At 52.4% G+C, this 19,331-nt stretch overlaps 1 protein-coding gene across 2 annotated transcripts; it reads right to left on the reverse strand.

Annotated features, from left to right (window-relative positions):
- Positions 1–10,038: 10,038 nt before the first annotated feature.
- On the reverse strand, positions 10,039–15,233 carry PDCD1 (programmed cell death 1). 2 transcript variants are annotated; one of them, XM_066193862.1, is made up of 5 exons: positions 15,030–15,233; positions 12,723–13,055; positions 12,271–12,423; positions 11,686–11,720; positions 10,039–10,876 (listed from the first exon to the last, which is right to left on the reverse strand). In XM_066193862.1, the coding sequence occupies exons 1-5, from the start codon at positions 15,136–15,138 to the stop codon at positions 10,658–10,660; spliced, it is 849 nt and encodes a 282-aa protein (XP_066049959.1). In that variant the 5' UTR covers positions 15,139–15,233; the 3' UTR covers positions 10,039–10,657. The 2 variants fall into 2 exon arrangements, with proteins under 2 accessions (XP_066049959.1, XP_066049958.1); XM_066193861.1 differs by lacking the exon at positions 15,030–15,233 and having other exon boundaries at positions 11,626–11,720; positions 12,723–14,117.
- Positions 15,234–19,331: the final 4,098 nt, after the last annotated feature.

Consider the following 19,331-nt stretch of genomic DNA (forward strand, 5'->3'; position numbering starts at 1 on the left):
GCCCCCCACCACCACCACCACTCGTTCACCCTAGGATCCCAGAGAAGACAGACTTCGGTAACCATGGTTGTGTTTGAGGCTTGTGATGGCTACAAGCTATTTCTAAAGTTTATTCAAGTTGCTGTGGTTTAAGCCCAGCCAACAACTAAGTACAGTACAGCCTCTCACTCAGTCGATCCACCCTGCCCCAGTGGGATAGGGAGGAGACTTGGAAAAGGGTAAAGTCTGTGAGTTGAGATAAGAACAGTTCAATAATTGAAACAAAGTAAGTATTAATAATAATAACAATCATGAACAGAGAGATAAAGGGAGACATAATAAAGACAAGACTTGCACACTACAGTTGTTCACCACCCTCTGACCGATGTCCAGCCTATCCCCTGGAGCAATCAGTCCCTCCTGGCCAACTCCTCCAGTTTATCCAGTGAGCAGGATGATCTATGGTTTGGAAGGTCCCTTTGGCCAGTTCTGGTCAGCTGTCCTGGCCATGCTCCCCCCCCCCCCCCCAGCTCCTTGTACACCTGCTCCACTGGCAGAGCACAGGAAACAGCGAAGTCCTTGACTTAGAGTAAGCACTACTTGCAACAACTAAAACAACAGTGTATATTCCAGCTGCCCTCCGAGATCCCCACACACACCTAGAAAAGTCTTTTGAGAAATTAAAAAGTACAAATGCATCCTTGGGCTGAGGAGAAGGGGTTTGTTTTGTTCTTGCAAGTAATAAACCTCATTTTGTGCATGGGGTAGTTGGGAAATTCATCCTCATACAGAACATGTCCCATAAGAATCCATCAGACCCATCAGTCTTCCAGAGGCTGGGGGACAAGGTCCCTGGCTGAGGCATCCCAATGTGTTCCCATGGCACCAGGAGCTAGGGAGCTTGCTGAGCCAAGAGCAAGGGCTGACCTTGGGTACCCAATTTTCCAGGCAGTTCATCAGCTTCCCTAGCCATCACCACAGCTCCTCTTTGCAATCCCCAGGTCCCTCTACATCATGGTAAAATAAAACACAAGGAAGGTGATCAGTGCCAAAACACAGAGAAAAGAGCTGCTGATGCAGCAGCACCATTTCCAGGAGAAGTTGCAGTTGGAGGGTGAGGGGTGGTGGGTCGAGGCTGCATGGGGCCTTAAGCCCTGGTATTCCAGGGTCTGAGAGGTCCTGGACATATTTGCATTCCAGGCAACCCGTACTGGGGCTGGCTGCAATTTAGTGTGATGGGTCCTGGCCTTGCCCACACCAGTCAAGGGCTTACAGTCAATTGATCCCAGGGATGACCACGACCCAATGCGATGGGTCCTGTTCTCCCTCATGTTTGTCAAGGACTTCCAGACATCTGATGCCCAGGCCAGTTGTGACTCAGTGCTTTGCCTCCTGGCCTTGTCCCCATCCATCAAGGGCTTCCAGGCATCCGGTCCCGGGGCCTTCTGTGACCTGTTGCAAACGCCGAGCTGGCAGGCCTCGCAGTGGGCACGGTCGTGTGGCCCCGTCACCGGTGTATCTACCACGACTTCCAGGAGGTCAGAGGGCTGGACAGGCTTCTTGTAGAAATACTGGAGGATCTTTATCACCAGGTTGTGCAGAATTGTCTCTATAGTCTCCAGGCTGAACTCAGGATCCTCCAGCCGGGGGTTGGGGCAGCGCCTGCATTTCTGGCGAAAGATTCGCATCTGTACCATGCCCCAGCCTTGGCAGTGGCACATGTGGAACAGGATGTGCACTTTGGCAGAAGACCACTCATGAAAGCACTGGGAGCACTGAAACCTGTCAGGGCAAAGAGGAGACCAGCTCATTGCAGGTGCCCCATGCTGAGCCAGAGCCTTTCAGCACAATCAGTAGGGACGAGGGTTAACACAGACTATGGACTAACTTCATCGTGCAAGCTTTACAGCAAACTGTCCTCCCCCTAACAGCATGGTGCCAGTCTGGGAAGTTCACCACAGATGTGAGCTGAGGGGGCTGGCCCCAACATTATAAATTTCAGAAGTCAGGCTGTCTGCTGGGATCCTGGCCCCACTGCCAAAAGCAGGGACCCTTGGGGTGGGAAGTATCAGGTCCCTATTTGGGATTCCAGGCCCTCACCTGTGCCAGCTCATCACAACTCAGCAGAAAGCCAGCATCAAGCCCAAAACTGAGTAAGACAATAAAAAGAAGCTAAATAGAAGGAAGGTGTGGGTGGAGAGTGCAGGGCAGGTGAAGAAATATCTTGAGGAGCCAAAAAGTGTGCAGCCCACAGCTCTTCACCTTGCACAATCTACATGGGGGCTGGCAACCAAGGTCTCCATTTGCAGCCACTCAGGCAGGGTGTCTGAACAATGTCCAGGGTGGAAATGTTTGGGATGGGGCTTCTCATCAGCAATGCAGAGCCACAGCCTCTCTCTGCCCAAGGCCCTGCAGCCTGGTGCAGGTGCAGGGGCTGCTGAGGCATTGCCCCATGTCCCAGCACACAGTGGTTCTCCCTCTCCTCATCCTCTGGGTGCAAACCCAGAAGATTTGGTTCTAGTGAGGTATAACTCCCCCTACTTGCTGAAGGAGCTCTTTTCATCTTCACAACAACATGGAGAAATTCTGGCCAAATAACAGCTGCCCTTTGGCCCTATGGAGCTGCTGAACTCTTCTCCCCTCCAATTATCATGTTTTCCAGTTTGGCAATAACCCACTGAGATTCAAACAAAAATGAAGAAACCCTTCACAGCCTCATCCACCTCCAAATTCCCCCTTTTGCTCAAAAACCTGTTTCCTGCAAGCAAATTTTGAAAAAGGAAAAGGTCTACATGGCAACCCATCAACCCTGACCCCACTCCAACAGGGACTTAGCAGCCCCCTACCTCCCAAGAGCACGGTGCTGCACAAACTCCTTCCAGCCAGGCTTGCAGGCCTGCACCTGCAGGGCATCATCCTCCAGAAGGTTCCACGGATCTGTTACGTGCATTTCTTCAATCTTCACTGCAAAAATATTCTGCCACGTGCCCATAGTTCCACTTGAAGCTGAGGAAGCGGTAGCGATGAGGCCTGTAAGTCAAGCTTGCAGCTTCTGAATGCTAATACACATGTGCAACTGCCTTTTCCCTATACATTTCCTCTTTGTACAATGTTTTTGTGCTTCGAGAGGGGAACCTTTGCTCCTGCACGAGCAGCACCGCCCCATCCCAGTCTCTGCGTCAACAGTCTCTGCTGACGCTGCACCAGGTCCTGGCCAGATGAAACGTCCCCTAAAGCAAGGACAAGGTGGGTTTCCTCAATATGTATACACGAGCCCCTGACCATGGAAAGCCACACCGCTGCTCTGTCCATAGGCAGAAAAGACTGGAAACAAAACCCCATGCCCATCACATTCATGACAGCGGGGAGAACTTAGATTTGCCCAGCTTAGGAATAATGAAAGTGAAACCCATTGAAAATGCAGGACTCAGCAGCTGATAAAGACCCAGATAACCTTATCTCCCTCAATAGCTGCCACCAACCATGGGCTATTTTTACCAACTTTCAGCCAATTTGAGCAGAAAAAGGCCTAACATGAAACTGCAGGGTGGAAACTTGGGGAGGACAGCATGGTATGTAAAATCAAGAGATGAGGCGTGCTCTGAGCTGAGAGCACCCAGGCAAGGTGTAAACAGCAGGGCTGGGGCCACCTGCAGCCCTCTGCCTCCCACCTCACCCCTCTCCGGGGTGCACAGGTCCCCCAGAAAATCCTATGGAGAGCAATGCTGGATGGAGAGCAGGTTAACTAAGATGCCAAATGATAACAGGTCTTGAGTTTGAGAAAGATCTTGATAAGACAAGTTTAGCTCCAGGCAGTCCATGTAGGTAAATCCCAGGAACCACAGCCTGGCAGAGAGGCTCTGATCTTTGCTGCTGGAAGTGAAAAGCCAGGAGTCATTAGTACCAAGAGCCCGGTAACACCTTCACAATATGTGCTGCCCCTCCTGTGACAGCAAAGGCAGGTGATGAAATTCCAGGGCAGAGCAAACCTTCAGCTTCCACATTTTCCTTCTCTGAGGTTCCTTCCACTCTCAATTACACCTTATACCATCATCTGGAGCAGGACAGGAAGGAAAGAAAGTGCTTGGGAGCAGAGAAGCCAAGGTCTTCAGGAGGCTTATGAAGAGTTAGAAAGTCCTAACCTACAGATAGACCCCCTTGCCAAGACCCCTGTCATGGGTTCATTGGGTCCTGCTTGTGCTGGGGCAGTCAACTACAAGCAGGGCAGTGAAGGAGGGATGATGCCACCAGTGTTTTCAATGTTCACAGATGGGAGCTGGAGGACATCCCTGGTACAGGGCTGGTTCATGAGGAGGAAGAGAAGAAGCAGCAGATCTTCCCGGCCTCCTCTCATTCCTTTCCCTGGGGCCCCCATATCTGTAGGTTCATTACAGAAGACCCCTTCATGTACCCTGCCACAGAGGGGTCTTCAGGGCTGCAAATGTCATCGTGCAGAAAGTGGGAGCTAAGTAGGGAAAGGGTTGGCCTCACATCTGGCACTATGGCCCAGCATGGCATAGGGACCCAGCCAGCACCAGGGTGACTAGGATGGAGCCCCCACCCTGCAACATCTGCCTGTCCCCTTGACCCCGTCTGTGTTATTGTCCAAGATTTACCCTGGAGGGGGTTGAATGCAGGAAAAACCTAAAGGTCTTGGCACCTTCCCTTTACATCTAGGGCATGCCTGTGGTTAAACACCTCCAGTTATTTTGAGGAGGAGGAGCCCCCCAGGGACACAGTCCTGTCTCCTGCCACTCTTATATTCACCCAAACAAACCAATCACTTAATCTGGGGGATCTGTGGTTTGAACCCAGCTCTTCCTCCTCAAGGCTGCTGACACAGGGCAGAGGGATCTTCCCCACAGGACAGGCACCACTCCCTACACTTCCCACCCCAGGGGCCAAAACACAGCCCCTCTGGCACACTGCTCAGTGGGGATACAGTGTCATACCTGGTGCAGGAACGGGTTCTTGCCTTCAAAACATGGCTGTGATGGAAACCAGTGCCCTCTTATGTCATGGCAACACAACTCAAATCATGACCCACAATGTGCTGAGCCCTCACAGTCATCTCTGACATAGCCAAGTGCTGGTCCCTCTATTAAAGTTTTTGACTTGCTTTTACTAGAGGGACTTTCCTAGAACAACCCACAGAGATGAAATTGCTTTGACATCCTGTTCCATTTCACACACACCTCCTGGCTCTGCCCAAGCACCTTGCTAATTATCAGTACCTGCCTGGAAACAAAAGCTGTTCCTACAGGATCTCCCCACAGCCTGGCCTCAGCAGGGAGTGGGGACAAACTCTGTCCTGCACACAGAATGACATCCTTGGGCTGGCAGCCCTTGCCAGGGTCAGACCCTGCCAATCCTCTTCATTCCAGCACGCTGGTCATGGCTTCTCCGTGGGATGGGCGAAGGAAGCACACAAGGTGAAGCCCGGGTGGTAATTTCCCTGCTGTTTTCGCACAGCACGAAATTATTTTTGACTGGAGCTCCCACCCCTGGGTGAGCCGCCTCTGTGTGAGCAGGAAGATTTCTCGAAGTTCTTTCTCCTCCTCTTCATCTCTCACTATGTGTCAGCCTCCACATTCCCCACCCTTCCAGCCAAGGGACAAAGTGCACACATTGCCCATAAGGACCCTCCTTGGCCCACATGTGCCCCATTCCTGCTGGGATATCCATCCCTTCCTTTGACGTGGGTCATCCCTTACCCTGGTGGCTCCATCCTGCCAGCAGTCCCTGGAAGGGGCAGAAATGGACATTCAACCCCAAACCCCATGCAGGACTGAAGAGAGGAACATCCCCTCAGCAGTGGGGATGCTGTGTCATGGGCACATCAAGGTTTGCAGGACAGAGCAACTGACATTTAGGGTGGAACCCTAAACACTTCTCACTGCTTGCTTCATACTGAGGCTTTTTCCCACTCTGAAGACTTCCCTCATTTTTTCCTGTGCTGAACACACCCAGTTCTTTTCCATCAGTCATTCTTTCAGGAAATTTTTGCTCTCTTCTCCAGGTCATCAGAATGAATTCAATTTCTAACCCCCCACCCAAACAGTCCCTATATCCTCATTCAATAGCCTCTTGCTTTCATGTGAATCAGGCTTCCCCAGAAAATCTCTGTTGGATGTGTCTGCTGCATGAGCTATTGAAAACTGTTCATGGGATAGAGCTTCTTGAGAATCCATCCACCCACACTGACAGAATTTCCCATTTCCTCATTTGCTTATGAGAATGTAATGTAAGGCAGCACAAAGATAGCATCACTCCCGCTTTCCCTGTGGTATCCAGTCTGTCACCCTAATGAAGAGAAAATGAGGATGGTTTGACACAGGTTCCTGCTAAATCTGTGTTCTCAGCCCCAGTACTGCCCTGACAGTGTTTGCCACTTGGTGGTAATTTGTTCCAGCAGTTTTCTGGGTACTGAGACAGGATGACTCATCTAGAATTTCCCAGATCCTCTCTTTTCTGCGTCCATGAAGCAGATGGTGAATTGGGCATTCACATCCTCCTGGGACATGGCTCCATGACAGCTCTCTGTGCCTCAGTCCCCCTCCAACCTTGATGCAGTTAACAGTGAATGGCTGTCACCCCATCGTGGTGAAACCTACCAGCTCTAGGGACAAGAAATGGCTATAGGTTCCCTTCCATGGTGGACTGTCTGCACAGGTGAGCCCTTGGAGCAGAAGGGTTCACCTATCTAAGGGTGGATTTGAGGGAAGGAGGATCAGTTCCTCTGGAAATGGGGCTATGCCCAAGCTGGACTGTAGAGAGGGCACATTGCCCCATCATTCTGGACTTCTGGGATGGAGAGGGATGCTGAGCAATGGAGAGCGATTTAAGGGGACAAACGGATTTGGCAGGTATCACCCCACATGGGTTTAGGCTCCTTGTTCACCTGGTGAGCCTCATGATGGTCCCTCCAGGCATAAAGAGCAAGCTCTATCCCCTCCAAAAAGGCTCTGCTCCAGTGCCATGGGCAGTGGGTTTGGTCTTGGGACAGAGGAGCAGGTGGGCACAGAGCTCCTGCCTGGCCCTCCAAGCCCCATGCACCAGGATCTAGACTGCCAGCTCCTTCAATGAGCATCACATCCTACCAAAGGGAAGAATAGAGAGGAGAAGAAACTCTGGAGACAACTCAAAGCAAAACTAGAGAAAGCAGAACAAGGGCGGTAGGAGGAAACACAGATACTCTGTAAGGCTACAACTGCTCAGTGACAGGTTGGGTGAGACTCTTGGTGGGACAGGACGGAGGAGATGTTGTGGACCCAGACCCCTCAGAACACACCAGAGCTGTGCAGCCTGGCCATGATTAGGGGTCCAGGCAGCCTGTGCAGCAGCCTACCCCCCCCCCCCCCCCAACCACAGCACCCACCATCTCCCTCCAGCCTTTCTCTTGCAGGAACAACAGACACTTTCCCAGACAGCCAAGGCTATGGCAATGCTCCCACACCACAGTTCCTGACAGACCAGTCCCACCCACAAGCCATCCCATTAACCCGGGGGACAAGTAACCCACATGCCTGATGCATCACCTCTGGTCCAACCTCTCCTAACCAAAAACCTCTGAGACATCCCAGTGATCAGGAGAGTGCTCACTTGAAACTGACCCTACTGTCCTACACCCTGACCACCTCTTCTCCTCCTGGCGTCTGCAATGCCCTGGTGTTCAGAAACAGTGCCTTGCTGCTCCATGGCATGGCTCTCCTCAAAGACATGGCTGCAAAGTGCAGAAAAGGATTGCTTTCCATCTTCATCTGCCTGCCCAGTTTTCCCAAGGTATGGTTTATGAGTTCAGGTTTCTTGAAGATATGCTTGCTCACGTGTTGTTCCCAACCATCTTTAATCAAGGCTGAGGTGTATAAGGAGCTAGGCTGACTCTCAAGCATCATGTAGGAGGGTTTTGCTTGCTTAGATATAGCCCAGGCATGTTGTCACACATCCAGGTTTTGCAGATGCTGACAGGGATCAGTCCCGGCTCTCAGAGGTCTCCCAGAGGGTTCTGGCCAGTCCCCATCATCAAGACCCTAGTGTGGGACCAGGGTGAGGCCCTCCAGAGGTGTGTCAGGGGGCTGACGAAGCATTTTGGCACTGAGGTGGTGGCAGCCACTCCTCGGGGGAGCGCTGGGTGTCCGCGGTCGGAAGCAGTTACTTTAACTGCCAGACCACACTGTGCAGGAAATGCCGGAGCTCCAGCACCCACAGCCTCCCCCTTGGCTGCTCCTGGGTCCCAGCTCAGCAGAAGCTGAAGCACATGGCTGGGGGGCCTGAGGGGATGTGTGTCTGCGGGGGGGGGGGCTGGTATTTGGTACAGTAGCTGCACAAATCTGGGGGTGTGCACACAAATTTGCCTGGTGAGTTCTTTGCACATCTGTGTATTCATGAGCATTGGTGTGTGCTTGCACACATATGCACGAAGAGCTCCTGCACACAAACACACTTGACTCCCCATTCCCAAGAGGGATGCTGGGGTGTGGGGCCTGACACCCATCTCAGGGCACTGCTTGGTTTGGGGATGCTCAGCCAGCATATCCAGTGCTATTCCAGGTGCAGGAGAGCACAGCTCATGTCTGTTAGTGCTGGGCATCCTGAGCTCCAAGCAGGGATGGGAGATGGTGTCTGGCAGCCTGGAGCATCCCCACCACTCACCCCATGCATCTTGAGGTCCCAGCCTTCCTCCCTACAAGGGGCAGGATTGCAGCCAGGCTGATGGGGATTGGAGGGGCACAGGCACTGCTGCAGTCTGGATGCTCTCCCATCCCGAATGGCAGTGGGAGATGCTTTTGCTACACTTCCAACCACACTGGATTGCTTGGGAGCCTCTGGTCAGCTGCAGACCACCATCCAACCAGAGAGAAAAAGACTCAGCCCCAACCACACCTGGAGGAGTCATAGCTGCAGCCAAGGGGTGCAGGAAGTGCTGAAGGTCTGGCACCTCTGCTGCCTGAGAGGTAGGATGGAAAATATGAAGCAGGGTCCACCCTCTCAATGATGTCAGTGTCGTGTCTGACGGGAAAGCAAAACACAAAACTGCTGACTGAGCTCCCACTTTCCCACTGCAGCTGCCTCTTGCCTCAGTTTTCTGGGCCCTGCTGGTCACAGCAGGTCTCTGACAGAGCTGCTGGGGCAAGGAGCAGGCCTGCTGCTGACAAAAAGCCCCAACGGGCTGAACCATAACTGGTGTGAGTGAATGGCTTGGGAGTTACAGCACTGCCCGTGGAGGTTACTGGGAGCCTTCAGCAGCACTGGGGGCCAAAGGAGGCACCACACCCACTGTCCTACCCTGGAGAAAGGTGTAAGCTATCCCAAATGGATATTTATCCCATCTAGTCCCCTCTGGAAGTTTCTCACGGACTTTCCAGTCCCCACAGAGTACAAGATATAGTGCCTGGCTTGCCTCATCCCTTCCCCCAGCGCCCAGGTTGGCTGCCACAAGACCACGCTGGTTTTACTGGGGGTAAGGGAGGAAGAAACCTGCTGACAGTCTGCCAAAGTGTGAGATGTAAGTGACTCTTTTCAGTTTTCACTGAGTTTCACACTCTCCTGGCAAGCCTCTTCTGCCTCCAAAGCCACTCCTTACTGGGGTTTCTCCTCTCTCGAGCAGCTGTCACTTCTTTCCGCTCTGGTTTCTGGCAGGTAGCACATCTCTTTCAAGAGAGAAAGTGGAAATTTGAAGCCAAAAAAGCTGCACTGAGCACCACACTGTGAGCTTTGCCCTGACTGATGGCAGCCAGACCCCTGGCACTGCAGAGATGCTCATCCCCATGGAGTGGGTGAGTGCCTCAAGACAAGTCTGATTAAGGCTTAAGTTTTGGTTTGCAGCCATGCCTGGGTGACCAGCTCAGACAGGGGCAAGGAGAAAATGAGCATCAACCTCTCTAAATTCTAAAGAGCAGCTTTGTGGAAGAGCAGCTTGCATATCTCACAGAGAGGCCCGGGAACCACAACAGATGCTGCCACCTCCCAGCTCTGCCCTGCACTGCAAGAGCCGTTATTTGCCTGCCCACGCACTTACCATCACGAGTCAACAAACTCCTCAGATGCAAAACCCTTTATTCACCCCCACGGCCATATCTGACTCCCACTTGGGGAGGGAGGGACACAGGGGTAGATTACCCCTCATGTAGAGGAGGAAAATGCCTGGAGACAGGCGGAAGACCAGCTGCCTGCTTCCCAGGGATTTCTGAATAGGGGTACATAGGGCAGCCTCTGCTCTGAGCAAGGAGAAGCTTGCAAAAAGCCTTGGGCTCCCATGAGTAGCATATCACAGGATTCGCTCCTGTTCTGACCTCCAGCATTTTCTTCGACAGTCATACTTTGATAGTTGGTTCAGACCTGGGGCAGGGAAGCAGCAAGGCCACTCCAGAGAGCACTGGGTAGAAACCCGAGGCATAATGTAAATCACCTTTGGGACAGACCTGTTGGCATCACTGCTCTGCCCCAGCCCATCTTCCCTGCCCTGAGTGAAGAGGCAGCACATGGCGCACAGCAGGGACCTTCCTCATCCTGTGGTAGCCACCCCACGGCCACAATAACTCTGTGACCAGGACTGTTCAATATCAACTCCAGCAGCAGCATCTCTGTTGCTCTAGTCCTGACCCACTGGATTTTTCCCAGAGTGAGGGTCTGGGGCAGCCTGTTCATGCCCACACCCTGGTGAGGAGGAGCCCTGAGCTCAGCAGGGCTGTGAGGGCAGCTGTCGAGTCCTCTCATCCAGGTATTTCTTGCCACGCTCTGGCGTGACAGGTTTCTCCTCAGGGAAGACGATGGTGGCGTATTCAGTCTGCTCAACAGGCCAACTCCTGGGGGGCACCGGGCTGTGCAGGTCCCTCTGAAACTCCAGCACACCATAGTCCACAGTGGATATGGACACCACAGGGGGCTTCTCTTCTTTCTGTAAGGTAACCCCGTCGTGGTGGTTCAACATACAGAAGTACCCAGCTTCCCCAGCACAAGCCCCTTCTACAGCAAGTGCCAAAATCAGCTCTGAAGCATCCTAGGAGGGTGAGAGTGATACACAGCAAAAAGATGCACAGACCTGGGGTAGAACACGCACAGAGGAATCACATCATGAGTCCTGGGGTCTCAGCTCTCTGCCTCTGCCTCTGCAGGCAGGCTGGACTCCCTGCCTGTCCAGCCATGGAAGGCAGGGCTGTGCTAGGAGCCCTTTTCCCACCTCTCCATTGGGCTCCAGGGTACAGGAGAAGAGCCAAGGGCTGAGTTTGCTCAGCCCAGAGAGGAGAGGGCAAAGGGCCCTCACTGCCTTTAGCCACCTAATGAATGGGGTTGGAGAGAAGATGGAGACAGAACCCTTCTAGAGGTGGCTGGCTAAAGAGAGGGGAAAATAGGTACCAGCTTCAACAAAATAAATTTTAGCTTGATATACTGGAGGGAAACATCCTCCCATTTTCTACAGCAACACAATCCACTGTCAAAGATAAGCCTGCTTTGAAGAAGAATTGGACTAGAGTCCCATCCTATATTGGGTAGTTTTATTTTGATTTTGTGATGGGGCTTTGCTTCTGCAGGTGCAGAAAAGCAGTTGTAGCTATGCAGAAAAGATCAAGCAGCAGCAGCAGAGAAGACAGAAGCAGCGAGATGCTTGTGAAGAGTTGATAAAGGAAGGCCCAGCACCCTCCTCACCCCAGCAATGCCATGGTGCTCTCCTGCAGCACAGCGGGGTGACAGAGGCAGAAAACTCACCGCTGGCATGTTTTCACTCAGTGGTTTCTGCACATCTGCAATGTAACACACTTGGTTAGAGGAGATTTGTGTGTCACATAAGCTGGCCCAGCCTCACCCTTGTCCTAAAGAGCACTGAACACCACAACCTTTTCACCACACATCCTCCTTGTCCACAGGGTCTAACACCCTGAGCATTACAAGGACAAGTGAGACACCAGCCCGCAGTCTGGGGTTTAATTTGGATTAGTGGAGTGCAGCAGAATTCTCTGTGAGAGTCCTTGGGTGCCTGTGGCATGTCTGAGGCAATGCCCTGTGCTGCAGCAGGGTGAGGTGCTCCAAAGGTACCTGGGCAAGGGGCACGGGAGGGATTCAAGTGCACCATTAAGGCACCACACTAACGAGTGGTGTAGAGCCACTGCACATGATTTGGGAGTTCTACAAAGGGCAAGCAGGGCTCAAGGCACTGCTCTCCCCCAGGCATGGATCTCCATCTGTCCCACAGGGGTATGCCACAGCACATTGAACCAATCCATGTACCCCAGGCAGCTGCAGACACCTGCCTGACCCCAAACTGTGTTTGCATGGCCTCCAGGGGAGTCATACCTCCTCTCCTGTACATTAAGGTGAGGTAGCCGAAGATCAGCAGCACAGCCACTCCAGCCAGCAGGAGGATGCCCAGGAGCATGGCCTTGACGTGCTCTGAGGGGTTGCCTTCCTCCATCTCCGGCTCGTCAGTGGCATTAATCTGGGGGGCGGCTGCAATAGCCATTAAAAAAAGGGGGAACAAAACAGCAGGTCAGGAGTGTAACATGGCCTCTACAGCACTTGTGAAAGACAGCAGGGGAACATGGGGGCTGTTCTCAGAAAGGGCTCAGTGCCAGATAGGCTGTCATAGTCCCATTGCCTCTCCAGGGTGCAAAGGAGAGGGGACAGGGCAGAGTTGTGCTTTCCTGACCCATGTCAGGTCCTCTGCCAGCAGGTTACTGCCTGCCTTAAGTCCTGGAGCTACCATGGGTTTGGGACCCATCCCCATCAGCTCAGCCCCTCAGGCTGACCTGTGACTATCAGCTGGGACCGACTGCTCTCCATTACTTTATCGGGCTCAAAGAAGGTGATCAATCCACAGTAGTAGGAGCCTGAGTCATTCTGGTGGAGGTTTAGGATCTCAATCTCAAAGACAGGAGTGTGGTTGATGAGCCGGTACTTCTCTGTCTCCGTCATGGGTTTGTATCGGCTGATCTCAGCAGTTTTTTGGGCTTGGCTGTGGTTAGTCTCCTTGTACCAGTTGAGGCTGTACTCTGAGCCAGAGTCGTTCTCCATGGAGATATTGCAGAAGAAGGTGGCTTTGGCACCTTCAGGGGCAGTTAACACTGCTGGGGAGATGATCACTTTTTGGGAGAGAGGAAACAAGGAGCAGGCATGGTTACAGAAGGCACAGGTCTCAGAAACAGCCATACCCCTGTGTGGGAGCCAGGGATGCAAGCCCAGACCACATCATCACTCTGGGACATGGGCAGGTATATCAGCCCATGTCTCTCCCATTCCATGTGTGCCTGCTGGCTGGAGAGAAGGGACTCTCAGAGGTAGTAACTGTACTGTGAAATGGTTTCAGCAGACCAAATGGTGCTCAGGGCTGCCTAAAATTAACACTGAACACCTGTACCAGGCAAAACAGACTTTGGGAGTTGTATTATTTTTAATATCTGAGTCATCCTCTCTCCAGCTGAGGCTGACTCTGAAAGTGAGCAGAGGGACAGAGTCCCAGGTCAGGGCAGTGCTCTGTGGTGCAGCCCATCAAATGCCTGGCTGCCTGGTGGAATGCTCGGGCTCTCCCCACTACACCATGCTGGGAGCTCAGGGCAGGCAGGGGCTGCCCATGGCAAAGTATTTGTCATCTCCAGCCTGAGACCACCAGACAGGGCAGAACAACCTGGAGCTTGCAGTGCCATCCCTTTCCAGGGATCTGTCCACTCTTTATGTCTGCGTGGGCAGCCAGGACCTGGGGTTCCAGCTGGGCTTGCCAGGCTGTTCCCAACACAGAATCCAGTCAGCCACAGGCTCCTCTGCTTTAGCACCAGCCCTGCTGCTTCACCTCATTTCCCTGCCCATTATTCCAGTGTGTTCATCCATCCTGCATGGTGGGAATGCTGCGAACATGGGCCAGGCACACACAATGTCCTGCTTCAACCAGTTCCACAGAGCAGAACATGGAAGCTGTTGCATTAATTTCTGTTCAGAGCAATGAAAAATGGGAAGAAGCATTTTTCACATCAGTCACCCAACCAAGTATTCAAACCACCATGGCTTTGAAAAGTCCCTGTTAATGGAAATGTACCTTCCCTTTTCAGAAATCACCACCAATAGCAGCCCCAGGCTTGCAGGCAGAGTCAGAATATCCTTCTCATCCCTCCAACTCTGGCCTGAGACCATAGGACCATAACCCCAGCATCACCAACCAGAAAATGAACCTGGAAATTCCGTGAATAAATACAAAATCTGATGGAAAACCTGGCTGAGAAATGGGGGATGAGACCAAATAGGAGGAAGGAGGCAGGAAAGTGCCTCAGTTCCCACAGTCAGCACTGGTTGTGGCAGCGTCCACACCAAGAGATGGAATTTTTGCCGTGTTTTGGATTTCTTGTGTTGAATAGAAAATATTTGGCAGGTTCAGCACTATATTCCCTACTAGTGTTACTGCCACCAATGAATGAAGCGCTCAGAGCGCTTCTGAAAGTAGATGTTGGGTTTGCATGTTTTCCTGTATCTTCCCAGCTTCAGAGGTAACATCTGCTCCAAGGGACACCTAGCCATCTGCCCAACCTCAAGGCAAAAAATACATGAATCCACCAAAGAAACAGTGGGCTGGGAAGAAGGGGAGACACAGCTTCACCAGAGCTCTCACTCATCCTGCCCAGACTCACACCTTCCCTTCAACCTCTCCTTCTCCCACAAAGTTCACCCAGAGCAAGGACCCTGGATCCCTCAGGATCAAATCCAAACCAGGAGTTGCAGCCCAAGGGCACAGACTGAAGCCATAAGAGCTAGCAAGAAGCCCCCACACCCCACTGGCAAACCCACAAGCTCAACACCAAACTCCAGCCACTGTCACTGTGTCAGAACACAGCTCAGGTGTCAGCACTGTGGGCTGGGGACCTATCCCCTTCTCCATCCTTTAATCCCATTTCTGCCCCAAGAACCCCCAAGTCCTTTGCTTCAGCTGCATATACCCAAAAGCTTTGGGGTTTCTGACTTCTTGATGCCAGAGCTAATTTTTAACAACAAAGCTCTCAGCCCTTAGATATTTCCCACCAGCTGCAAATGACATGGCCATGTCAGTGAGCATACCACACTCCTGTACCTACCCCGGCGGCAGCAGGTCAGCATGGGCCCACAGCAGAGCAGGATGGCACAGAGGTCAGCCAGGGCCACCTCCACGCTGCCCCAAGTCTTCTTTGAGGCACCTGGAGCCATGGTGAGCCGCTCTGTGCCCAGCCCAGGCAGGCGGGAGCGGCTGTGCTGTGTGTGCTCTCTCGGTGCTTTCTTCCCCACAGCGGTAGCTTGTTCTCTGTCGTACACAGCAAGGGCTGGGTGGAAATGAAACGTGCCCATCTCTGCCCCAGAGGGAAACCCGGGCTGCCTCCCGCCCCCAGCTTCCTCCCCACCGAGGCAAGGATCAGCTGAGCCAGACATGGCCCCTTCCCCTCCCTGCGTGCTCCTGGCATGTTCCCACGCAGGTACCCAGCTGCCAAGCAGTGGGGACAGGCACCTCTGAGCCTGCACCCTTTTTGGGGAAAGCTTCCAGGGGTGGAGGAGGCAGGGACCACAAGGGACATGTCCTCAGTTCCAAGCCTGGCCCACAAGTAAAAGCAGTGTTGGGTTCCCAGGCATCCACAGGAGCTCCCAGTGAGTGCCCAAGGCAGTGGGGTTGGGGGACATGCAGTGCTGGGTAAAGAGGGTCTGAGCAGCCATGGGGCACCTATTGGTAGGCTGCTCCCACCAGGATGGGATGGGATGGGAGATGAGGAGGAGTGAGAGGAGGATGAGTTTTGCCTCCTTAGGTGTGTTTCTTCTCAGATTTGAAGAGAGCAAGGGCAAGTGCCCATGGCCAGGGTGCTGTTATTGGGGTGACATTTGCAAAAGACTTCTGTAATTTTTTGCCATCCATGGTCCCCACTCACCACATTAACTAATACTGGCATAGGAAATAACCAGCGGTGAAAGCACGCTCCTCTGCTTCTCTAGAACACAGTCCCGGTGCCCTGCAGTTTTGGAAAGTGTCAGGGGAAAATTAATAACTGGGGAGAAGGATGTGATTCTAATGATGACTTCATTATTTTTCCAAGCTTTCAGAAACAAGCTGTGGGGCTGGGGCTTGCTCAACTCTCACTTTCAAATGTGTCCCTGGCAGGTGAGTGGGCTGGGGCAGCCACTCCTGATTTCATAGAATCATGAAATCATAGAATCATTGAGATTGGAAAATACCTCCAAGAGCATCCAGTTCAGCCATTAACCCAATACGACCAGGATGGCCAAACTGGGATGGCCAAGGAGGGGGTACTGAGCTGGGGCAGACAGGGCTCACCCTGGGAGGGTGGCTCAGTCCAGCCTGCCTTGGTCCTCTTTTCCAGTCTCATCCTGGCATTGCAGCATCACTCCTTTCTCATAAGCTGCTGGAACTCCTTGAGCTGCAGAGCAAGGCTGGCTGCCATGTCCACCGTGTCACCTCTCTATGCCACCTGGCCAGAGGCCACCATGCTGCCTGGAAGGGTGGCAAAGGGAGTGCTCTCTACCACCTGCAAGGGTGCATGTGGGTTTTGACTTGGACATCACCTCTTCTTTCATAATTTCCTGGATTCCCACTAAAAAAACCCATGACTAAACAAAACTAAACTAAACTAAACTAAACTAAACTCCAGGAAACGAGGAAGCTGACAGCAAGGAGGCCTTTCCACCTTGAGGCTTTATGTCACCAAATGGTGTCACCAGGCACTCGGGCCAGGTATGGGCAGGGTTGTTTGGCACTTGCCACATGTTTTGGTTTCTATAGGTGGAAGATGTGATGGGTATTATTACCAAGATCACAACTCAGCAAGCCAGGGATAGGCAGGAAAAACTGGCTCATCCTCCCCACCCCATGCAGCAACAGCAGAGGGCTGATTAGCATCATAGCATGAATTGCTCAAACTTTCCAATGCACACATGAAATAGGTATAAACTGGTACCCAGGGCGGGAAGGCTGCCGTGTCCATGAGAAACCAACAACGGCAAGATGCTCTTTTCTCAAAAGAAAGCAAACCACAGTGGTGAAAAGAATAAAAGAAAAGATCAAGCTGCTAGGAAGCTGCTATGGAGGAAAGCGAGGTGAGCAGCAATGTTAGCCTCAGGTGTCAGCATTGCAGAGGAGCCCAACCCCAGCCCCACAGCAGCCCTGGGGCTTCAGGCAGGCTTTGAACCCTGCCTGCGCTCTGTCAGACCAGCACAGCTCACCCTGGCTCCTCCACCAAGTTCTCCTGGTGCACGAAGGAAAACAGCCGGGCTCCAACCATGATGCAGCTCCCTGCTCATGCTGATAAATCTCCTCCAGCCCGGTGGGGTGGATGGTACATCTTGGGGTTTGCTGACATGGTCATAAAAAGGTCCTTTGGTGCTTAAAAAAATAGAAATTCTTTCTGTGAGCTGGAGCGTGGCAAATTGCAGTCCTCTCCTATTTGGCCACCAACAGATGAAAACAAAGTCTAAAAAGGACAGATAAACAGAAATAAGTGAGAAGACAGTTTGTTCTTGAAAACTAAGAAACAGCAACTTCAGCAAGCACATGTCACACCACTTCATTGGAGAACAAATGTCATGGTTTTTCTCCAACCAGAAGCTGGTGAGTTCTATCAACACAGCTGTGACCCAAAGGAAGGCCCAGTCTTCTGAGTCATCCCTGTTGGGGCACACAGTTATCACCTGAACACTCACCTCAAAGGGTTGAGCATCAGCCCCAAAATGGTCTAAAAGGATCTGGGGTATTTAAGGAGCACTGAAAATTTTGAAGAAGAAAAAGAAAGCTGTGATCAAACACCTCTGATGGAGCTGACTGAAACCCAGAGCTACATGACATTGAAGTCCAGGGAAAGCATAGCTTCCCAAGTGAAAGAGGAAACACAAACTGCCACAAAAAGATGCTGAGGGAGAGAAGCCCACACGTTCCGAAGATCCTTCCCCCAACGGTTTAACTGAATTCACATCTGTGGGTCTGACCCAGGCGGGAGCCAAGTGCCTGGGGTGAGAAGAGGAAATGGTTAATAGTGTTTGCAAATAATCACAGAGTGTCTTGAGGTCTTTCAGATACTTCTCAGAAATTATGAAGGTCTCCGCAAACGATTTGCATGAGCAGCAACATCTGACCCTGTGGGGACAGGCAGCGTCCTGTGGGTGTGAGTAAGCAGCGGTAAGCAGTGAGTAAGAACAGGGATGGAGCAGAGACACAAAACTGTTCCTTTAACAAGCAGAAACCTGCAGGGCCTGGACAGAGTAATGGTAACTATGATGGGAAGGTGCCACATGGGTAGGGCAAGGGACCAATGTCACCTCCAGCATGGCAGTGAGTGCTGCTGCTGGCGAGCAGAGCTGGCACCCAGCCCAGTGGTACTAAGGAGTCTGACAGTCCATCTCTAGCAAGAAGTGAGGAAGTGTTGGTAAGGTCTGTGGAAATTAGGAGCTGCTGCTGCTCAGGGTCTCAGCAACCCATCCATGCTCAGAGCAGGTTGGGGCATGATCTGGCACCAGCTGGGATATGCCTGTGCATCCCAAGCAAACACTTCCCTCCTGGTGCAACCTCAAACCTCCTGTACCCAAGGGGCACCTTCAGGCACACCCAGCCCTGTCACAGTTCATGACCCCCTCCAGCCTCTCCTCTGCGGCAGCAGCACCACTCCACAGCAGCACTGGCTGTGCCTTCACACTGTTTCCATTCGGAGCTGGGTGAGGCACACAGGGACCTTTCTCAGCCGTGTCATCCGCTGCACGTGGGAAGCACAATCGATCACAAAGATCGCTGCTTCAAGATAAACTGCGGAGGAAACAGAGTGTCAGCTTCTCAGCAGGGGCTGCGGCACAGGCAGCCTTCCCTGGGACACACAGCAGCTATGGGAAGGGGAAAGGGCGCAAGGGGTAGGATTTGGGGGAGCAAGAATTTTAGGCCTTTATGGAGGATTTAAGAAGTTGTTGGATGAAAGGAGCAAGGTTGGGATCTCCTCCCTGATGTCTGGGATGTGTGGTAGGGAGGCAGGAAGGGAGCCCTCCAAGCCCTGGGCTGAGTGCAGGAGCTGTGGCCGCCAGCTGGTTTGGGGCAGGAGGAAGCACCCAGTGAGGCCAGGCTGTCTTATCCCACTCTCTCCCCGTCATAACCCCAGCCGCAGCCCAGGCAGCAACCTCTTCAAACGTTTTAGTTACAGAATCACAGAGTCAGTGAGGCTGGGGAAGACCTCTGAGATCATCACATGGAACCTGTGACTGAACACCACCAGGACAACTACAGCATGGCACTAAGTGCCACATCTAGTCTTTCTTTAAACACCTCCAGACAGTGACTCCAATCACCTCCCTAGGCAGTCCATTCCGATATTAATCACCCTTTCTATGATTAAGAAATTCCTCCTACTGTCCAACCTAAAGCT

The sequence above is a fragment of the Chamaea fasciata genome, unplaced genomic scaffold (genome assembly GCF_029207755.1).
Source record: "Chamaea fasciata isolate MVZ Bird 193981 ecotype frontalis unplaced genomic scaffold, bChaFas1.0.hap1 SCAF_11, whole genome shotgun sequence".
Taxonomy (NCBI): domain Eukaryota; kingdom Metazoa; phylum Chordata; class Aves; order Passeriformes; family Sylviidae; genus Chamaea; species Chamaea fasciata.

Coding starts and splice junctions, on each gene's coding strand:
- PDCD1 (XM_066193861.1), bottom strand. CDS start 13,122: ATGGCTGTTTCTGAGACCTGTGCCTTCTGTAACCATGCCTGCTCCTTG. Junction 12,424..12,722: donor GTCCCAGCTGATAGTCACAG/GTCAGCCTGAGG, acceptor TGGCTATTGCAG/CCGCCCCCCAGATTAATGCC. Junction 10,877..11,625: donor AGCACCATGGCATTGCTGGG/GTGAGGAGGGTG, acceptor GTTACCTTACAG/AAAGAAGAGAAGCCCCCTGT.